General features: G+C 36.7%; 1 protein-coding gene and 1 pseudogene across 3 annotated transcripts in view; both read left to right on the plus strand.

Annotated features, from left to right (window-relative positions):
• LOC113060465 (sodium/potassium/calcium exchanger 4-like) overlaps nt 1-4865 on the plus strand; it is a 51048-nt gene extending 46183 nt beyond the window's left edge. For 2 of the 3 annotated variants that reach the window (XM_026229392.1, XM_026229394.1), the window contains exons 12-17: nt 531-678; nt 2025-2191; nt 2472-2586; nt 2691-2803; nt 2895-2960; nt 3573-4865. In XM_026229392.1, the coding sequence (XP_026085177.1) occupies nt 531-678; nt 2025-2191; nt 2472-2586; nt 2691-2803; nt 2895-2960; nt 3573-3725 (762 nt within the window). In that variant the 3' untranslated portion in view covers nt 3726-4865. The remainder of the gene's footprint in view (nt 1-530; nt 679-2024; nt 2192-2471; nt 2587-2690; nt 2804-2894; nt 2961-3572) is intronic. The other variant, XM_026229393.1, reaches the window with a different exon arrangement.
• A 7147-nt stretch (nt 4866-12012) lies between these two features.
• LOC113060282 (D-glutamate cyclase, mitochondrial-like) lies at nt 12013-14949 on the plus strand (annotated as a pseudogene).
• Nucleotides 14950-16095: the final 1146 nt, after the last annotated feature.

Genomic DNA, 16095 nt, shown 5'->3' on the forward strand with positions numbered 1-16095 from the left:
GCTCTTCAAATGCGGCTCATCCATTCATAATTCCACGTCTGCAATATATGGTATATAATAGAGCATATACTGGGAACCCAGAGACTGGATTATAAACCGGAGTTCAGAAGTGCTTATGGGCCGGTCTTTGTCGGCTAACTGTGGAGTTCTCACGTCAGGTAGCCCAGTTGTGGTTATGAGGCTGATTAAACTGTCTCTATAAATATCCACACGCTGGCGTTCAAAGAATTGTGTTAGAAATTCAAACCCTCTGCTACAAAGACTGCTGAGGAATTTAATAGAGACATGTCACCTAGTTAAGTATAGAGTTTGTCGAGAGTCTTGTCAGTATAACATTTTAAGGGAAAATATACCCATAAATTAAAAACAAATCTGTCTTTATTTACTCATTCTCATGTTAATTCTAATGCCTAAGCATTATACTAGTGGAGACAAATTCAAATGAGCTTAAATAAAAGCATGGGTTTGAGAAGAAATGGACAAGAGTGAATCATGTAGCAGTTTTTGCTCTGTTTCCCTTATACATGCAGCAGCAGCGGCTGGGGAAGATGGCCAATGGGGTGGATGCGGTGCTGGTGGCTGATAAGAAAGCTGACACCATGGAAAATGGCAGCATAGTGGAGGACAAACTCACTGAGGAGCCGGAGAGTGAGATGTCATCTCCCTTCATCCTGCCTGGTGAGGAGGTTTCACTGTCTCACACTTTTACACTTTAGTTGTGACTCTGGGACATCTGAAATCATAGAATACTGTACCTGTTCACATAGTTCTTCTGCTGCGTCCTAACCAGCAAGGTGAACTGGAAATGTCAGGGTATCTTAAAATTGGGATTTCTAGATCGGGAAAAATCATGGAATTTAATTTAAAAAATAAAAAAGTAACAATTAACATTATGTATCCTGCAGGCAATGAACAACTATTGATTTAGTTTGATGTTCATTTATTAATCTGCTATTGTTCAATAACAAATTGAACCTTATATAAAGTGTTATCTAAATATTGGTTAAATATAATTAATAAATGGAAATAATTATATATAAAAATCTGTGTGTGTGTGTCTGTACACCTCCGTTCAAATGTTTGGACTCAATAGGATGCAATAAATCGATCAAAATGACATTGTTTAAAAAGATTCCCATTTCAAATAAAACTTGAACTTTCTGAAAAAATTTAGCATGGTTTCCATGAAAATATTAAGCAGCACAACTGTTTTCAACATTGATAATAAGAAATGTTTCTTGAGAACCATTTCTTATTGAATGATTTCTAAAGGAACCACAAAAGTAAAATACATGTTCAAAATATTCAAATAGAATGCTATATTAAATTGTAATCATATTTGACAATATTACTGAGTTTACTGTATTTCTGAGCATATAAATGTAGCCTTAGTTAAGTATACAGGCTGGAATGCACTACACGACTTTTGGCCCGATTTACATTTTGGATAGTCAGCGCTAGTTTCAGAAGGTCAGAGCCAGTCTGCAGATTTGAGTTGACAGATTTCATAGAAAATTGCATAGTGTATGATCATGATTTTTTTTTTTTTTTTTTGCTTCAGACTTTGATTCCATCCAGTTGGAGGATATGATTTTTTTCAGCCAGTTTAAAACATACATTGCGTTAATCTGTTTTTTGTCTTCAGTTGTGCGTGTAATAAGTTCAGCCATTTTTTTGTGAGTGTGAATGTGCTTGGCACTTTGAGTGTGAGTGCAATGCATTGTTCAGAGTAAACTATTATGAGAAAATCACATGATAAAGGAGCTCTTATGTTGAGATTATAGCTATTTTTATTATTAACTGCCTGTTTAGAGTGCCTTATTATTATGCATTGCATTGGGGCGTTTCTCATGTTTTTTTGTGAGCTTTGCTTTCATCTGAGTAATGTGCTGTACTTCCCACCCAGTAAACCTCTAAGTCACCATAAATACAAGGATTGGATGGTAAAATGAATGCTGTAAAGAGAAGCTTTTTTTTTTTCGCTGAAGACTTAATTGGTGACTTATTGTACCATGTGACTGTAGGGGGTGCTATGGATAAAGTGAAGTTTTTCATTTCCTGGCCCATTTTGGTGTTGCTGTACTTCACCATACCCAACTGTGCAAAGCCTCGGTGGGAGCGCTGCTTCATGCTGTCCTTCTTTCTCTCTACGCTGTGGATAGCCGTCTTCTCCTACTTCATGGTGTGGATGGTGAGTTTCAGTTTCTATGTGTATTTTTTTATGTAATAATTATTAAATAATTATTAAAGAATTGTGTTAATGCAACATTTAAAATCTTAACTTTGACTGTCGTAGTTAATTTAAAAAAATCGGTTTAGTTTTTCCTCAAGTTTTCTTACACCCCTTGCAGCCCCTTGGGGTCCTTGGACAGTCTTTGGTTTGACAGTATTTGTTTGAATTTTGGAATATTTTAGGTCATTGTTCTTGCAGGCATGTTACATCACTCTTTCGTGTGGGTTGCTGTGTGCAGGTCACAATTGTTGGATACACACTTGGAATCCCAGATGTCATTATGGGTATAACTTTCCTGGCTGCGGGCACCAGTGTTCCCGACTGCATAGCGAGTCTCATTGTCGCACGGCAAGGTATAGCTCTCCTTTGTTTAATTTTCTTGGTTTTTCTACCTTCACTTATCTTTCATCCATGTTGAGCTGACTTTCCAGCTTTGGCTTTGTGTCTGTGTGCTCAGGCCTGGGGGACATGGCTGTCTCCAACACGATTGGCAGTAACGTCTTTGATATCCTGGTTGGACTCGGCGTTCCCTGGGGCATCCAGACAATGGCTGTCAACTACGGCTCTGTGGTATCTGTCTTTGTCACTCCTCAAACATACAAGCATACATAATTCCAAAAAGATGGTAAAATTACCTTTTTTGTCTGTGTGTCCTATTTAGGTTAAAATCAACAGTAGAGGACTGATTTACTCCGTTGTTCTGCTGCTGGGTTCAGTGGCTTTAACTGTGAGTCAATGTTAAGGACAATTCACTTTAGAAATACAATGTATTGTCAAATATATTATATGTGGACACCCTCTTTTTAGTTTTAGTTATATACCACACTATTTCATCTCTGTATCTGATCTAAAGTGGGCAGGATGCTAGATCTAATGAGCCATAACTGACAAAAATAACCATCATTTTTACCCTTACAGTTAAATATTGGTCTGCAAACGTCATTAACAGCGTCGGGGGGGGGTCCTTGGCCTCGACGTTGTGTATTAAAATAGTTTAATGCACAGCTAGCCGTGCATTATCCCTTACTTATTGGTTGACCTCTAGTCCAAACTATGCAATTGAGTAGACTGAGTAGAACGCAGCAGGACTGGAAGCTCTTTACAAATACATTTTTAAACAGCCAACGAGTATATAGTGTAAGATCGATCTTGAGGTTTTAAAAAATCCATATTTAAATAAGATCATAATAAACTGGAAACTACATTTTTTTTTCATCTCTACGTAATGCTATAAGGAAGAGCTCTTTTCTGTTCCAGCATGATGTTTAGGTGTCCATACAGTGTGTAGAAGATTGTTTTCTCTGGCTGTTTACGAATCATTGTATTTGTCCACCTTCAGGTGCTGGGGATCCATGTGAACAAGTGGAGGTTAGACTTTAAGCTGGGCATGTACGTGCTTGTTCTGTATGCCATCTTCCTCTGCTTTTCCATCTTGATCGAATACAATGTCTTCACTTTTGTCAACCTGCCCATGTGCCAAGAGGGTGTCTAGGCTAGAAGATTCCCATGGGCTTTGAACCGAAATACCTCTGGGATAATCCTGCAACCAAAACCGTCAATGATTCTGCTGTTTCCTCTGTTTAATACCCTTATTGAGTTGCTACTGTTGAAGAAAACCACTGTCTCCCGCTGAACATACGCACCACTGTGTCTCAGATGGAAGCACTGCATTTCCCTGAAGACTGTTGACTCGCAACTTTCTCCATCAATTCCAGGAAATGAAATTCTCCTTGGCAGCTCTCTTTATAACTGGATACTCTTCCACTTCTGAACCTTGGACAATCACAATGCAGCCCGTAAATGTCTTGTTCAGAGCAGAAGGATTCGAACTGTACACTTTGCATCACGAACTGCACACACATAGCAATGGCAAACAATGCTGCTCATTCCTGTCTGCATTAGCAATCTACATTTTCTAATTTCTGTCTTCCATTGAGACACCATATGGCATGAACATAATGCACTTTATATGTGGCATAAAACATCTATATCATTATTAATTTATTTCCTCCGGTATGGAAAAATGAAAGTATGTCCTTGATGCGGCGCAAAAAAAAGATAAAAGTGACATGGAACGACTGCCTTCAGGCAAGAAAATGATTCTCACAGCTTGTTACACAGAAGAAAACTGTTGAAAAAAGTTGTGTATGGATCACGCGGCAGGGGGCGAGCGGTTGTGAAATCCTCATGAGCTGGACGATAGATTTCCTGCTGAGAGCTTCAGGCAGGTGCTCATCTGAGAGGTCAGCTCCTGACACACACAAACAGAAGCTCTAATATTAGACACATTTCGGTTTCCCTTTATTATTCCAAACCTGCAATAACCAGTGAATGAACCAATCATAAAGCACACATCAAAAGCTGCTCCTTACCTCTCATTCAGACCAGAACAGACGACCCTCAGGACCGCTCTTTCCTTGTTTTACAGTACGGACAATGAGACTGACAACTGTGGATGCTTTGATATTTCATACACATACTGATGATAACGCAAACAAAGATCCTACATTTTGCAAACATGCTACAAATCGATGCGTTTTTTTGTTTGTTTATATGTAAATATAACCTGACTGATCCTGTCTGAACCAGTGCTTCCTTACAGATGATGGGAGGTGAGGGTGAATTTACATTTGTGACCAAAGCGGCCACTTTTTCTTTATTTCCAATGCACCCTAACCTCCCTCTCTGGATCTTTATTACCGTGTGTCTGTATTGCATGATTTGACACAAAAAGAAGCCATTTTTAAAACAGGGCAAAAGCTTTCAATGTCCCTACAAGGATGAATCTCAAGAAAATGTGGCCAGGTCATATTTCATGCCATGTGCAAAGAAATTAAGTTTTAGAACCTTTTACGATTTGTCTGCATTGCGGCATTTATTTTCTTGAAAGTTAAGCCCATTTTCAACCCTGGATTCTCTTTGCTGTAATACATGTGGACTTGATACTGTAATAAAATATATATTTATATTAGCATTAATTAAAATAAATTACCGTATTAATATTACTCTGATTTATAAATGTTAAAAATAATTTAGATGTCATTTAATTTGTGTGTGTGTGTGTGTGTGTGAGAGATGGTAATTATTATTATTTTTTTAAATTATTTTTTGCATTTCAGTAATCGGAGTGAGATTTTTGTTATGCGGTAAAGGAAATGTTTGGATTATATTATTGTAATGAGATTTTTATTTTGGATTGTGGTGATTTTTATTTGGCGTTTTTGCGTTACGGTAATGAGATTTTATTTTATTTTCCATTGCAGCAATGCAAATTACAGTAATGTTGTCGGAGGTTGAAAATGCGTTTACTGTGATATCACAATACAAATAATAATAATAATAATAATAATAATTGTACTCATAGATTTTCTTTTCTTTTATCATAATTTATTTGTATTTTTATTTTTGTGGTAAAATATGACCTAAACTTGTTTCCTGAGATTCACCCATAAATGGCAGCTACCGGACCCCCATTCACTCAGCTGTTATAGTGGGCTCAGGAGATGTGAAGTTGAGTGTAGAGGAACGTGTCTTTGTCGTTGTTAAGTGCTAGGAGGTGGTGTCGCTGTTGTCTGTGCAAAAGACATGTTGGTGTTGCAGTGTTTGATGTACACATTATACAGTCATGGCCAAAAGTTTTGGCAGTGACATACATTTTTTGTGTTTTGCAAAGTTTGCTGCTTCAGCTGTTGTGGTGTTCATTCAGATTGTTTCTAGATTATTGGGTGGAGTGATCAGATGCATTTTAAACAATGGCTAAAAAAAATGAACTTTTCACAACAACAACAAAAAATCAGAGTTTTTTGACCCTGACACAAAATGACCAGCTAACATTAATTGACTAATCACATCACAAGTGTGAATGAGTACTAGTCAGGTGAAATCAATTTAAAATAGATTACATACAGATTGTAAGCGCAGACTGATCGAGGGAAGAAGTGCTTCCAATCATTGTGTTCTTGTTAGAAATGTTTACCTCCAAGGAAAAACACGCAGACATCATGGCTTTGGCTCAAAATGGCCTCACATGCAAGGAAACTGCTACAAATAATATTGCACCTGAAAGAATCATTTACTGGATCATAAAGAAGTTCAAGGAGAGAGGTTCGACTGCAGTGATCCTGAGACCTTTCCATGTGGAGGGTTACTCTTCAACCAAGGGAGTGTGCTCTGTCATTATTCTGCCCAAAAACACTGCCATGAATAAAGAATGGTATCAAAACGTCCTGCAAGAGCGACTTCTTCCAATGATCCATGAGCAATTGGGTGATGATCCGTGCATTTTCCAGCATGATGGAGCACCATGTCACAAAGCAGGAGTGATACAGAAGTGGCTCGAAGATCATTACATTGAAATTTTGGATCAGAGAATGGATCGCTGTCAGTCAGGATTTGGCCCAGAAGCTAATATCCAGCATGCCAGCGCGAACTGCAGAGGTTATGAAGAACTAGAGTCAACACTGTAAATATTGACTCATATTTTTTTTGCCAATAAAAGCCTTGTGATATGCTTATCATCGTTTTTCAGTATACCATAGACACATGGAAAAACAATCTACAAATACTGAAACAGCAAACTTTGCAAAACACAAAATTTATGTCACTGCTAAATCATTTGGCCAAGACTGTAGATGATATATGCAATCTCAGTCAGTGAGGGCTGAGCACGGGGATTATATCTTCATAGATGAGCCATGTTTGTGAAAGCTGCTGAAGTCGCCCACCACTGTAACACATGCATGCAGACTCTGTCATGTAATCTCAATCAGCGCTTAAATTGCCATTCTGTAGAATGTCTGCTTTAGTTTATTGTGACGATGTGCTGTGCGGAATGACGGTGGTGTCGTGTGGTGATTGTCTTTCGTTCTTTGTTCTGTGCTGTTTCTCAGTGGTGATCTGTACGATTACATTAATCAGATGAAATTGATGCGACATACGCACACTGTTGGAGGGAGCTTCAAAAGCTTTTTCCTTTGCTGGTTGCCACATTTTATAGCCTAGCTATTATTTTTTTATTTTTTTTCAGCATTAAATTAATTATTTGGTGCCAGTTTTGTTAATTTCTCCCTGGTTGTTTTGATAAATCTCTTTGCCAGGGCATTCATATATAATAGGCTACTTTATTTGAAACCCGATTGTAAGCACACTATACTTTAATGTTGGCTTTGTTGCAGATAATTTGTGCCATGCTTGATGTAAATGCTATCGTTATATTTGAACTAAGATGAGTATTTTTTTCCATTTAATTGTATTTTATAAACTTAGGACCTCCGGAGCAGTTTGATTAATGTTTCAGACGAGATGTCTTTGTTGCCAGTTGTAAAGCACTCTCACATAAATAGGCTTATATGCACTCTCCATTGTGTGCCTCTTAAGAGGCTTCAAAATGCTTCAAATGACTCTGTCACGCATGGATATGCACAAAACTAGGCTATGAGAACTTCTCATGCGGGATCTTGATTTATTAAACACACATGCACAGATACATGTGCAACTGCTCCACGAGTGGCCTCCTTCACTGTGAGTGGACCGGCATATAGGAAACCTGCAAGGTACAGATTTAATGATTTTCAAATTAAGATGTTGGTGTGTGACTTGAATGTATTGTCTTGCAATGGATGTATCCAGCCAATGCATTTTACTGTAAAGCAATAATCTAAAAAGAATATTAAAAACAATGTATAAAGCATACGAGTATTGTATGAAGAAAACAATTGAATTCCACAGTTTATAAATGTGTTTCTTGTGACTGTCTTGCATTTGGTCAGTGAAATTGTTTGTAGCGCCCCCCCATGTATAAAGCAGTAACTGCATGTGGGGTAAGTTGTCAGACGGATCCTGCCATTAACATGGTCTATTATAGGCTTTTGTAACCATACAACTTTAAATGCAGAACAATTCATAAAAGAGCAAATAAATAAAGGTAAGGCCTATTATACAAACATAAAAACATAATTTTGACTAATAAAAGTAATAATTGAGTAACTACTAAATTTCTATATACATGCATACTGTACATATGTATGCAGACATTTATGTATCTCTCTCTCTCTCTCTCTCTCTCTCTCTCTATATATATATATATATATATATATATATATATATATATATATATATATATAATATGCACACACAAACATATGGCTGTTCTTGGCCTTGGGAAAAAAAAGTCAACATTTGCAGTTTCTCTATATTTCCAGTTCAGTTTCCTGCGGTGCTTTTGAATTGTGCGAGAAAGTTTTTTCGTCCTGCAAACACGAACATGATTTGGTTTTGTTACTATGCACCATCATGTATTAATGTTTACAACAGTGGTTTACATCAGCTTAAAATCATTAACCAACTGGACTTTAAAGTGTAAGGCTGTCATAAACACAGGATTTAGCATGTGGTAGTCAGAGGGTCTGTCTCCAAGTGCTCTACGGAGCATTATTCGGCTGCAGAATCACAATATTAAGAACCCCTAGGGTATCGCAGCAGGTATGAAGGGTTAAATTATGATAAGATGCCATGGTATCTATAGTAAATGCACAGTAATTATTTTAATTGCAGTATATTGGTCAGCAAATGCATTGACGGAATTTACAGTATTCACTTTCTGTAAACAAATGAGTAGATATTGATCATTTTAATAATTATAAAACTAAATTTCTGCATATAGTGCGTAGCCTCACAATAAATAAAATATTTGTGACTACTGCATTATAACACAATGAACCTTCCCTCATAAGTTTTCACTTTCAGACTTTGGCATGTAGATGACTTTCTCCAAAATCCCTAAAGGAATGCATCCAGTGCAATTTTGAACCAACTCCAAATAAATAAAACATGAGTGATGTAAGTGTCAAATATAATTGTACAGCATAAACTGAAAGCTGAAAGGTAGGTCCATTCCGGACATTTTTTACATACCAGGATTTAGTTTAAGTCTGCAAGCGTGCTATGGAAACAACTGCAGGATTTCATAGAGAATATTACTGTATGTTTGCTGACAGGATATCTACAGGCTAACAAGGTGTTTTTGCAGAAGGATCTAGCTGATGTCTTTGAGGGGTTTTGCCGAGCTAACAGCAGTCCCCTACCGCTGCTGTACAGGAGCAAATGTGGAGAATGGAGCTGCAGCCCTCTCGCCACAGGATCTGACATAAGGTATTTTCACAAAAGAGTATTCACACCCTGAATACTGTTCTGAAAGCTCTTCACCCCTGTTTGAGCCCTTGGCATCAGCTGCGATGAGGGAGCTCTCCCTCAAAACTGCTCTGCTCCTTACCCTTGCCTTGGCTTGGCTAAGCTCATAGGAGAGTTGCATGCACTCTTGGTGGATGACGATTTTATTCACTTTGGGCCTGGGTGGGGACTGCAGTGTTACTCTCCGGCCGAGACCAGGCTACGTGACTATATCTCTTTCTACCCCTTTTAGAGCGCAGGTCATTTCTTTCCCCTCTTTGTCTTCCGAGCCGTTGACCTTGCGTGACATTGAGGCTCAGAACGCCATTTGCCCTGTCAGGGCTTTAAGGAGCTATATCATCCGCCTGGCTATCTTTCGATGGTCTGCCCAGCTTTTCGTCTGCTTTGGTGGCTGTACTAAGGGATGAGCAGTATCTAAGCTGAGGCTTTCCCTCTGGATGATGGATGCTATGTTGACTATGTTGAGCCAGGGATGGTCTGTCAATATCAAAGCTCATACGACAAGGGCTATTGCCTCTTCATGATTATATAAGCTCTTCATAAAATGCATGGGTTTTGTTAATATAAGAAGTGTTTCACGATCTTTCCAGGTGAAGCGATTTTTAACAGACTTCGATATTTGCATGCGATTTCACAAAGTTGTCTATTTGAAGTGCATTAATTTGAAGGATAGGCTAGACATAAAAACATCTTTAAGAAGATATTTAGTCATTTAAGAAGTTTTTAGTCTTTTAATATGAGAATGTTTCTCATTACTATGACTTTCAGAATCATATTTTTTTCTCAGCTTACACCCTTTGACACTCTAGGTCACTTTAAACAATAAGCCCCGCCTGCTAATTAACATATAGTTTGCATACAAGTTGACTTTGAAAATGAAAAAAAAATGTGAATAAATGAAACAATAAAACAAAAACTAAACGTTACATTTTAATTTGAATTGCGTCACTAATTTTGCCCGAGCATAAATAAAAAGCTTTTTGCATTTTCTTTTTCACTGTTGCCTTTTCATTTTAATACTGGCAGTCTTTCCTCGAGATAGCAGTGAAAATGAAATGTCAAATAACCAACTGCATTTTATTTTTCAATTCGACAGGGACAATGCATTGTTACAGTGAAAAAAAAAAAAAAAAAAAAAAATATATATATATATATATATATATATATATATATATATATATATATATATAAAATAATTAAAATATAATAAAAATAATTAAATTGTTAATCTGGATTTCATTTTTATAATTGAATTGATTTAATTAAAATCCCATCCATATTGGGCACACTAGCATGTTCTTATTTCAAAGTTTCTCACTATTCATATAGCACTTTGAATGATCTTAATGTGATTTTCAGTAGATCAGTTTTTCATTTCCCCTCAAATTCATAATTAATAATTTCCTTCCTTTTCAGTAGCACCTATTGATATATCTGTTAAACCCCCCAAAACTTGATGCTTTAAAAAAGCTTTTGATTGCCTTGATAATTTACTGAATTAAAAAAAAAAAAAAAAAAAAAAGTTATTCATCTAGTATTTAATTTTATTTCAATTAAAGTTCACCCAAAATGTTGTAAACTCATCCTCAGGCCATCAAAGATATGGATGGGTTTGTTCCTCATCACAACAGTTTTGGAGAAATGTAGGGTGCCATCAGAATGAGAGTCCAAACAGCTGTTAGAAACATCAAAATAATCCCCAAGTAATCCACACAGTCTGTCAGTTATCTTGTGAAGCAAAGAGCTGTGTGTTTGGGAGAAATAAATCCATCATTAAGGCATTTTAACTTTGTTCTGGCCAAAAATACAGATTTTAGTTAACAATAACAAAAATGGCGTTGAAATGCTGTTATCTAACAAATGAGATTCAGCCCATCTGTAATACTTAACTGTGTGTGTCGGATCAAAACATATCTAAACATACTCAAACTGTTAACATTGTAGGGGCTTGGAGATGGAAAAATGAACACTTTAAACATCTCTTAAACACCGTTGATTCTTTTACAGAGCTGCTGGGCATCCGTGACTGGTGTTAGCTCCCACAATCTCCCGTAAGAAAACATTAAAATCACACCATAAAAATATAGTACAAATAAGCTGTAAAAAGAATTAAATAATATTATTCTTTTTAATATTTATTAAAAATAATATAAATAATAATGTCATAAATAGATTCTCTAATAATACCAACGTTTGTCTTAAATCTGTATGGCCTGGGTTACTGAGTAAATACAATGAAAACATTTTTAAAATAAATAATTTTAAATCTTACTAGTCACCCAATATTTACAAGATACCATAAAAGGTAGTTTTAAATAATATTCTGGAAACTTACATTTCCAGAATGGCATTGCAAACTCAAAATATTTGTGTAATGCTACATCCACACCACTAGGTGTCAGTGTAAGTCCACAACAACATAGCCATTTTTGCTTAGTAGTTTACACTACTTTGTACAGTAAGTATACGAATTAGTTTTTGGCATCACTGTCTGACATTGCAATTGTTTTTTGTGTTTTATATATATATATATATATATATATATATATATATATATATATATATATATATTACTGTAATGTTTTAACAAAATGTCATACTTGGACCTTCCAACAAGAAGTATGGATCTGTTGCTAGTTCCGTTTCATCATGAATTTAAAGACACATACAGTAGTAACTCTTTGGTTTGCGTGCAGATTCAAGGGGCATCCAGGCCCTGTGAGCTTCTAAAGGCCTGTCTCTCGCTTTCCCATTCCTCCTGTTCTCATCACCACTGGTTTCCCCACACACTACACGCACAGCCCCCCTGAAGAGACTGATGGCCCGCCGGGGGCCATCGCCATGGCAGCTATGCTTCAAGCACTCTGGAAAGAGCTGGTCATCGTGACGGATTGGCGTGCTTTGGGGATGAATCAGCACATCATGCAGGATGCTGTGGAGAAAGGTGCCTCCATTATTGCAGATTTGCTGTTCTGGAGATATTCTTGGGTTATGCTAACCTGATTTGATAAAGCGACACATTACTGTTTTATTGTATTTATTAAATTTGTTTGGCTATGATTTGTGTTGATTTGTAACAGGCGTAATAAAGACTGCAAGTTCCAGTAATATGTTTCCAGAGTAATGGGCCTGACTCAGCACTTCACTTCCTGTGGTGTGATGGAGATCCCACTAAGCCCAGGTGTAATTCCATCCACTGCTTTCTCTTGTGCAGCATCCCAATTTGCCCACAGTATACCCTAAGAAAAAACATACATTTGAGTATGTAGCAGAATAATGGATGAGCTTTGGGACATACTACTTTGTCATAATTGCATCTTTAACAGACCACTCTGTCACTTAGTTAAGTGCATCCCGTCACCATTTAAACTGCCCTGTCGATCATGTTGTCACAGTTAACATCCTTCACAATTACACTTTATTCCTATCATATTGGAGAGAAATGCAAAGGCCCGTTGGTCTTCCAGTCATGTGTCTTTAATGCCATCAACTCTCCTCATGTGTATGCATGATGATGCATTTAAAAGTTAATGACCAAATGTATCTTTATAAAAGTTTCTAATTGTTGTTCTAGATAAGATATTATATAGTTATAGTGGAGAAACAATATTATTTGGAAAATATTGTTTTTGTTAACCTTAAACCGCATAAACACATTTAATTACACCAAATAATGTTCTTTTTTAGCAACCTCATATGACTCCTTTAAAGACAAATACATAGTATGTCAATTAGGACTCGTTACTGCTCTAAGTTCCCATGTAAGTAGCATGTTAAACAGAGCACATTATGAAACAATTAATATTTTAAGCAGTATTATAGTTCATGACTTCATCTGTACATAATTCATGTTTAATAACTGAATTCTGAAGACAAATATTTTTGTATGATGGCTGTTATACTGTATAACTGATCATTGGTATCTTGTCACTCTTCTGTCTCAAATTTCATGGCCATTTATTTGATGATTAGCCTTATAATAAGAGTGGTAATATAATAGTCAGCTAGTCATTATCATAAAATAACTAATTTCAGGGTGATGATGTGGTTTGTTTTATGATAATGACTGTGCATTATCCCTCACTTGCTGCATTGTTAAAGGAATATTGCAAATGCAGTTCATCTTAAGCTCAATCAATAGCATTTGTGGCAAAATATTACCACAAAAAAAATCATAATGACTTGTCCCACATTTTACAAAAAATAAATGAATAAACAAATACAAGCGAAATTTGAGGTTACAGTGAGGCTGTGGAATGCAGAAATGTGAAGCTTATCATTTTATAAAATCACTTATATTAATTATTCTTCTAAACTGTATATATTATTTGAACTGTAAAGCTCTTGTCAGTTTTACAGTCGTTTTAGAGATTTACGTTATATGTTACCACTATAACTAAATTTGTTAAATCGGATACTATATTACACAGGAAAGGTTAAGTGATTGTGTCACTCTAAAATCATTTGAACAAAGATATTGTTTAGATCCTGTCGCTAAGCTATTGAAATAGTGAGTATTTGAATGTTCCTGAATAGGCTACATTCACTTTCATTGTATGTGTCTCACTGTAACAGACTGTTGCATTTCTTTAAAGATAATGATAGATAAGAAAATTAGTTCAACATTGTCACAAATGCTGCCGATTGAGCTTAATTTACAGTATACTGAATCTGAATAATTCCCTTTAATCAAAGAAAAAGATGTTAAAAATAACTTAGTTAATTCGTTGCACAACTAGAAATGCAAGTTGATTGACAGTCAAAATTACTAATTAATTGTATGCATTCAGACAATGTACACATTGTGCCACATTATAAATACTGGACAGCAGAAAGAAGGCTAGTATTCAGTTCCAAACACAGCCAATGTCTTGTTTGCAATGTAGTTGAACTGAAGTTTTAAAAATCTATACTAAAAAGGTTTGACCACTTGGTGGCTATAGAGCACAGCAGGCGGGCTACTGATGGGAAATACTACAACATGAGAGGGTGAGAGGGGTGAAAATCAACCATAGACAAACTCTTCACCACCGCCAGCACTATCACAGGCAACACAGCCAGAGCTTCAGTGTTTCAAACCACTGTGATTAACATACACTAGAAAATGTTACTGTGTAATACAATGGAAGTAGTTTTTGATTTGATGGTTTTACCCAAACCTTCTCTGATGTAGTCAATGTCCTTATCTCTTTAATGAACACAATGCTTGAATCGCCGAGTTTGTTCCTAATTGATGATACGTTCGTTTGGCACCAGGGAGTGGCTTAATGAGATCTGTCAGCCCTTTGGAACAGGATTAATTGTGTGTGTGTGTGTGTGTGTGTGTGTGTGCAGGGATCAAGGATGGAGGTAATGAGCTTGGTATGGGCAAAGTCAAAGCAGCAGTTAAAGCATACATGCCTAATGAAAATCTGATTGCGTGTGACGTGGCAGCAGGTAAGCTCACATCACAAAGAGACCACATACTGTGGATTCATGCTTCCTGCTGGCTGGAAGAAAAAGGATGCTGGATTGAAACACATAGGTAACACACGGTGGTTCTGAGTTTCACATCAAACCTACTTCCTTATTCCGGGGACTAAAGAAATAATGTTTTTATTGTAACGATATCATAGGAAGTGCATCAGAGATGTTGTTATTTGACATAGTGTTGCCTATAGTGTCTGTCTATTTATATATATCTCTCCAACATTTAATCGACATTTAGGCATGTTTAAGAGTGAAATAGAATGGAAAATATTGAGAAGAATAAGAAGAATATCTTAAAATCTACTTTTTGAATAGTAGTTCATTTAGATACTATATTTAAATGAATGTTTCAGATTCAATTCAAGTTAAAGGCTTAGTTCACCCAAATATTAAAATTATGTCATTAAAGGGATAGTTGACTCTCAAATAAAATTTTTATATGTTTTAGCTTACCTCAAGGACATCCAAGATGTAGGTTTCTGTTTCCTCAGTATTTCCCATTTTGATATTTTTAGGTGCAACCGTTCTTGTCTGTGACTCACATAATGGATGTCTATGGTCACCACCTCAAAGAGCATGCATAGAGGACTCAAAATTAAACAATTCCCCATTGTACACAAGTACACATTGATGACCTAAGACACGAAACGAGCGGTTTGTGTAAGAAAACGAACCGTATTTATATCGTTTTTACCTCTTGTACACAACCACGTCCAACTGATCTGAGTGCATGAGTGCTTCCCGATGTGACGTGCGCGCGCGCGCTCTGGCTTTAGTCTGTGCAAGCGTGGAAAGCCCCGGATGTGATCTCTCACGAACGGACATCACTCATTGTTTACCACACGCTACACCACCAATCTGCACTTTATGAAATATAATGCAGTAATTGTAATTAATTAATTTGTTTATAATGCACCCTATAATCGTTGCGATTATAATAAAAACACAACACATTACTCACTCTATTGACAGCGTGCCATTGGGTCCCTCTGGCATTGGACGTCGCCTCCAGTTTATACGTGGCAAACTAAACACAATGTGCAAAACGCTGGGTCTCAACAGCGGAGAAAACTAAGGATCTTCAGTCAGGTAGGTGTGTGTGTGATGCGATACTGTCAATGTCCTCGTCGTCTTATAGTTGTTCCATTCATGACAACACATGCTCTCCACTTCTGTTGGCATCTCACAACACTTGCTACTAAAAC

Source organism: Carassius auratus, chromosome 42, assembly GCF_003368295.1.
Source record: "Carassius auratus strain Wakin chromosome 42, ASM336829v1, whole genome shotgun sequence".
In the NCBI taxonomy this organism is placed as follows: domain Eukaryota; kingdom Metazoa; phylum Chordata; class Actinopteri; order Cypriniformes; family Cyprinidae; genus Carassius; species Carassius auratus.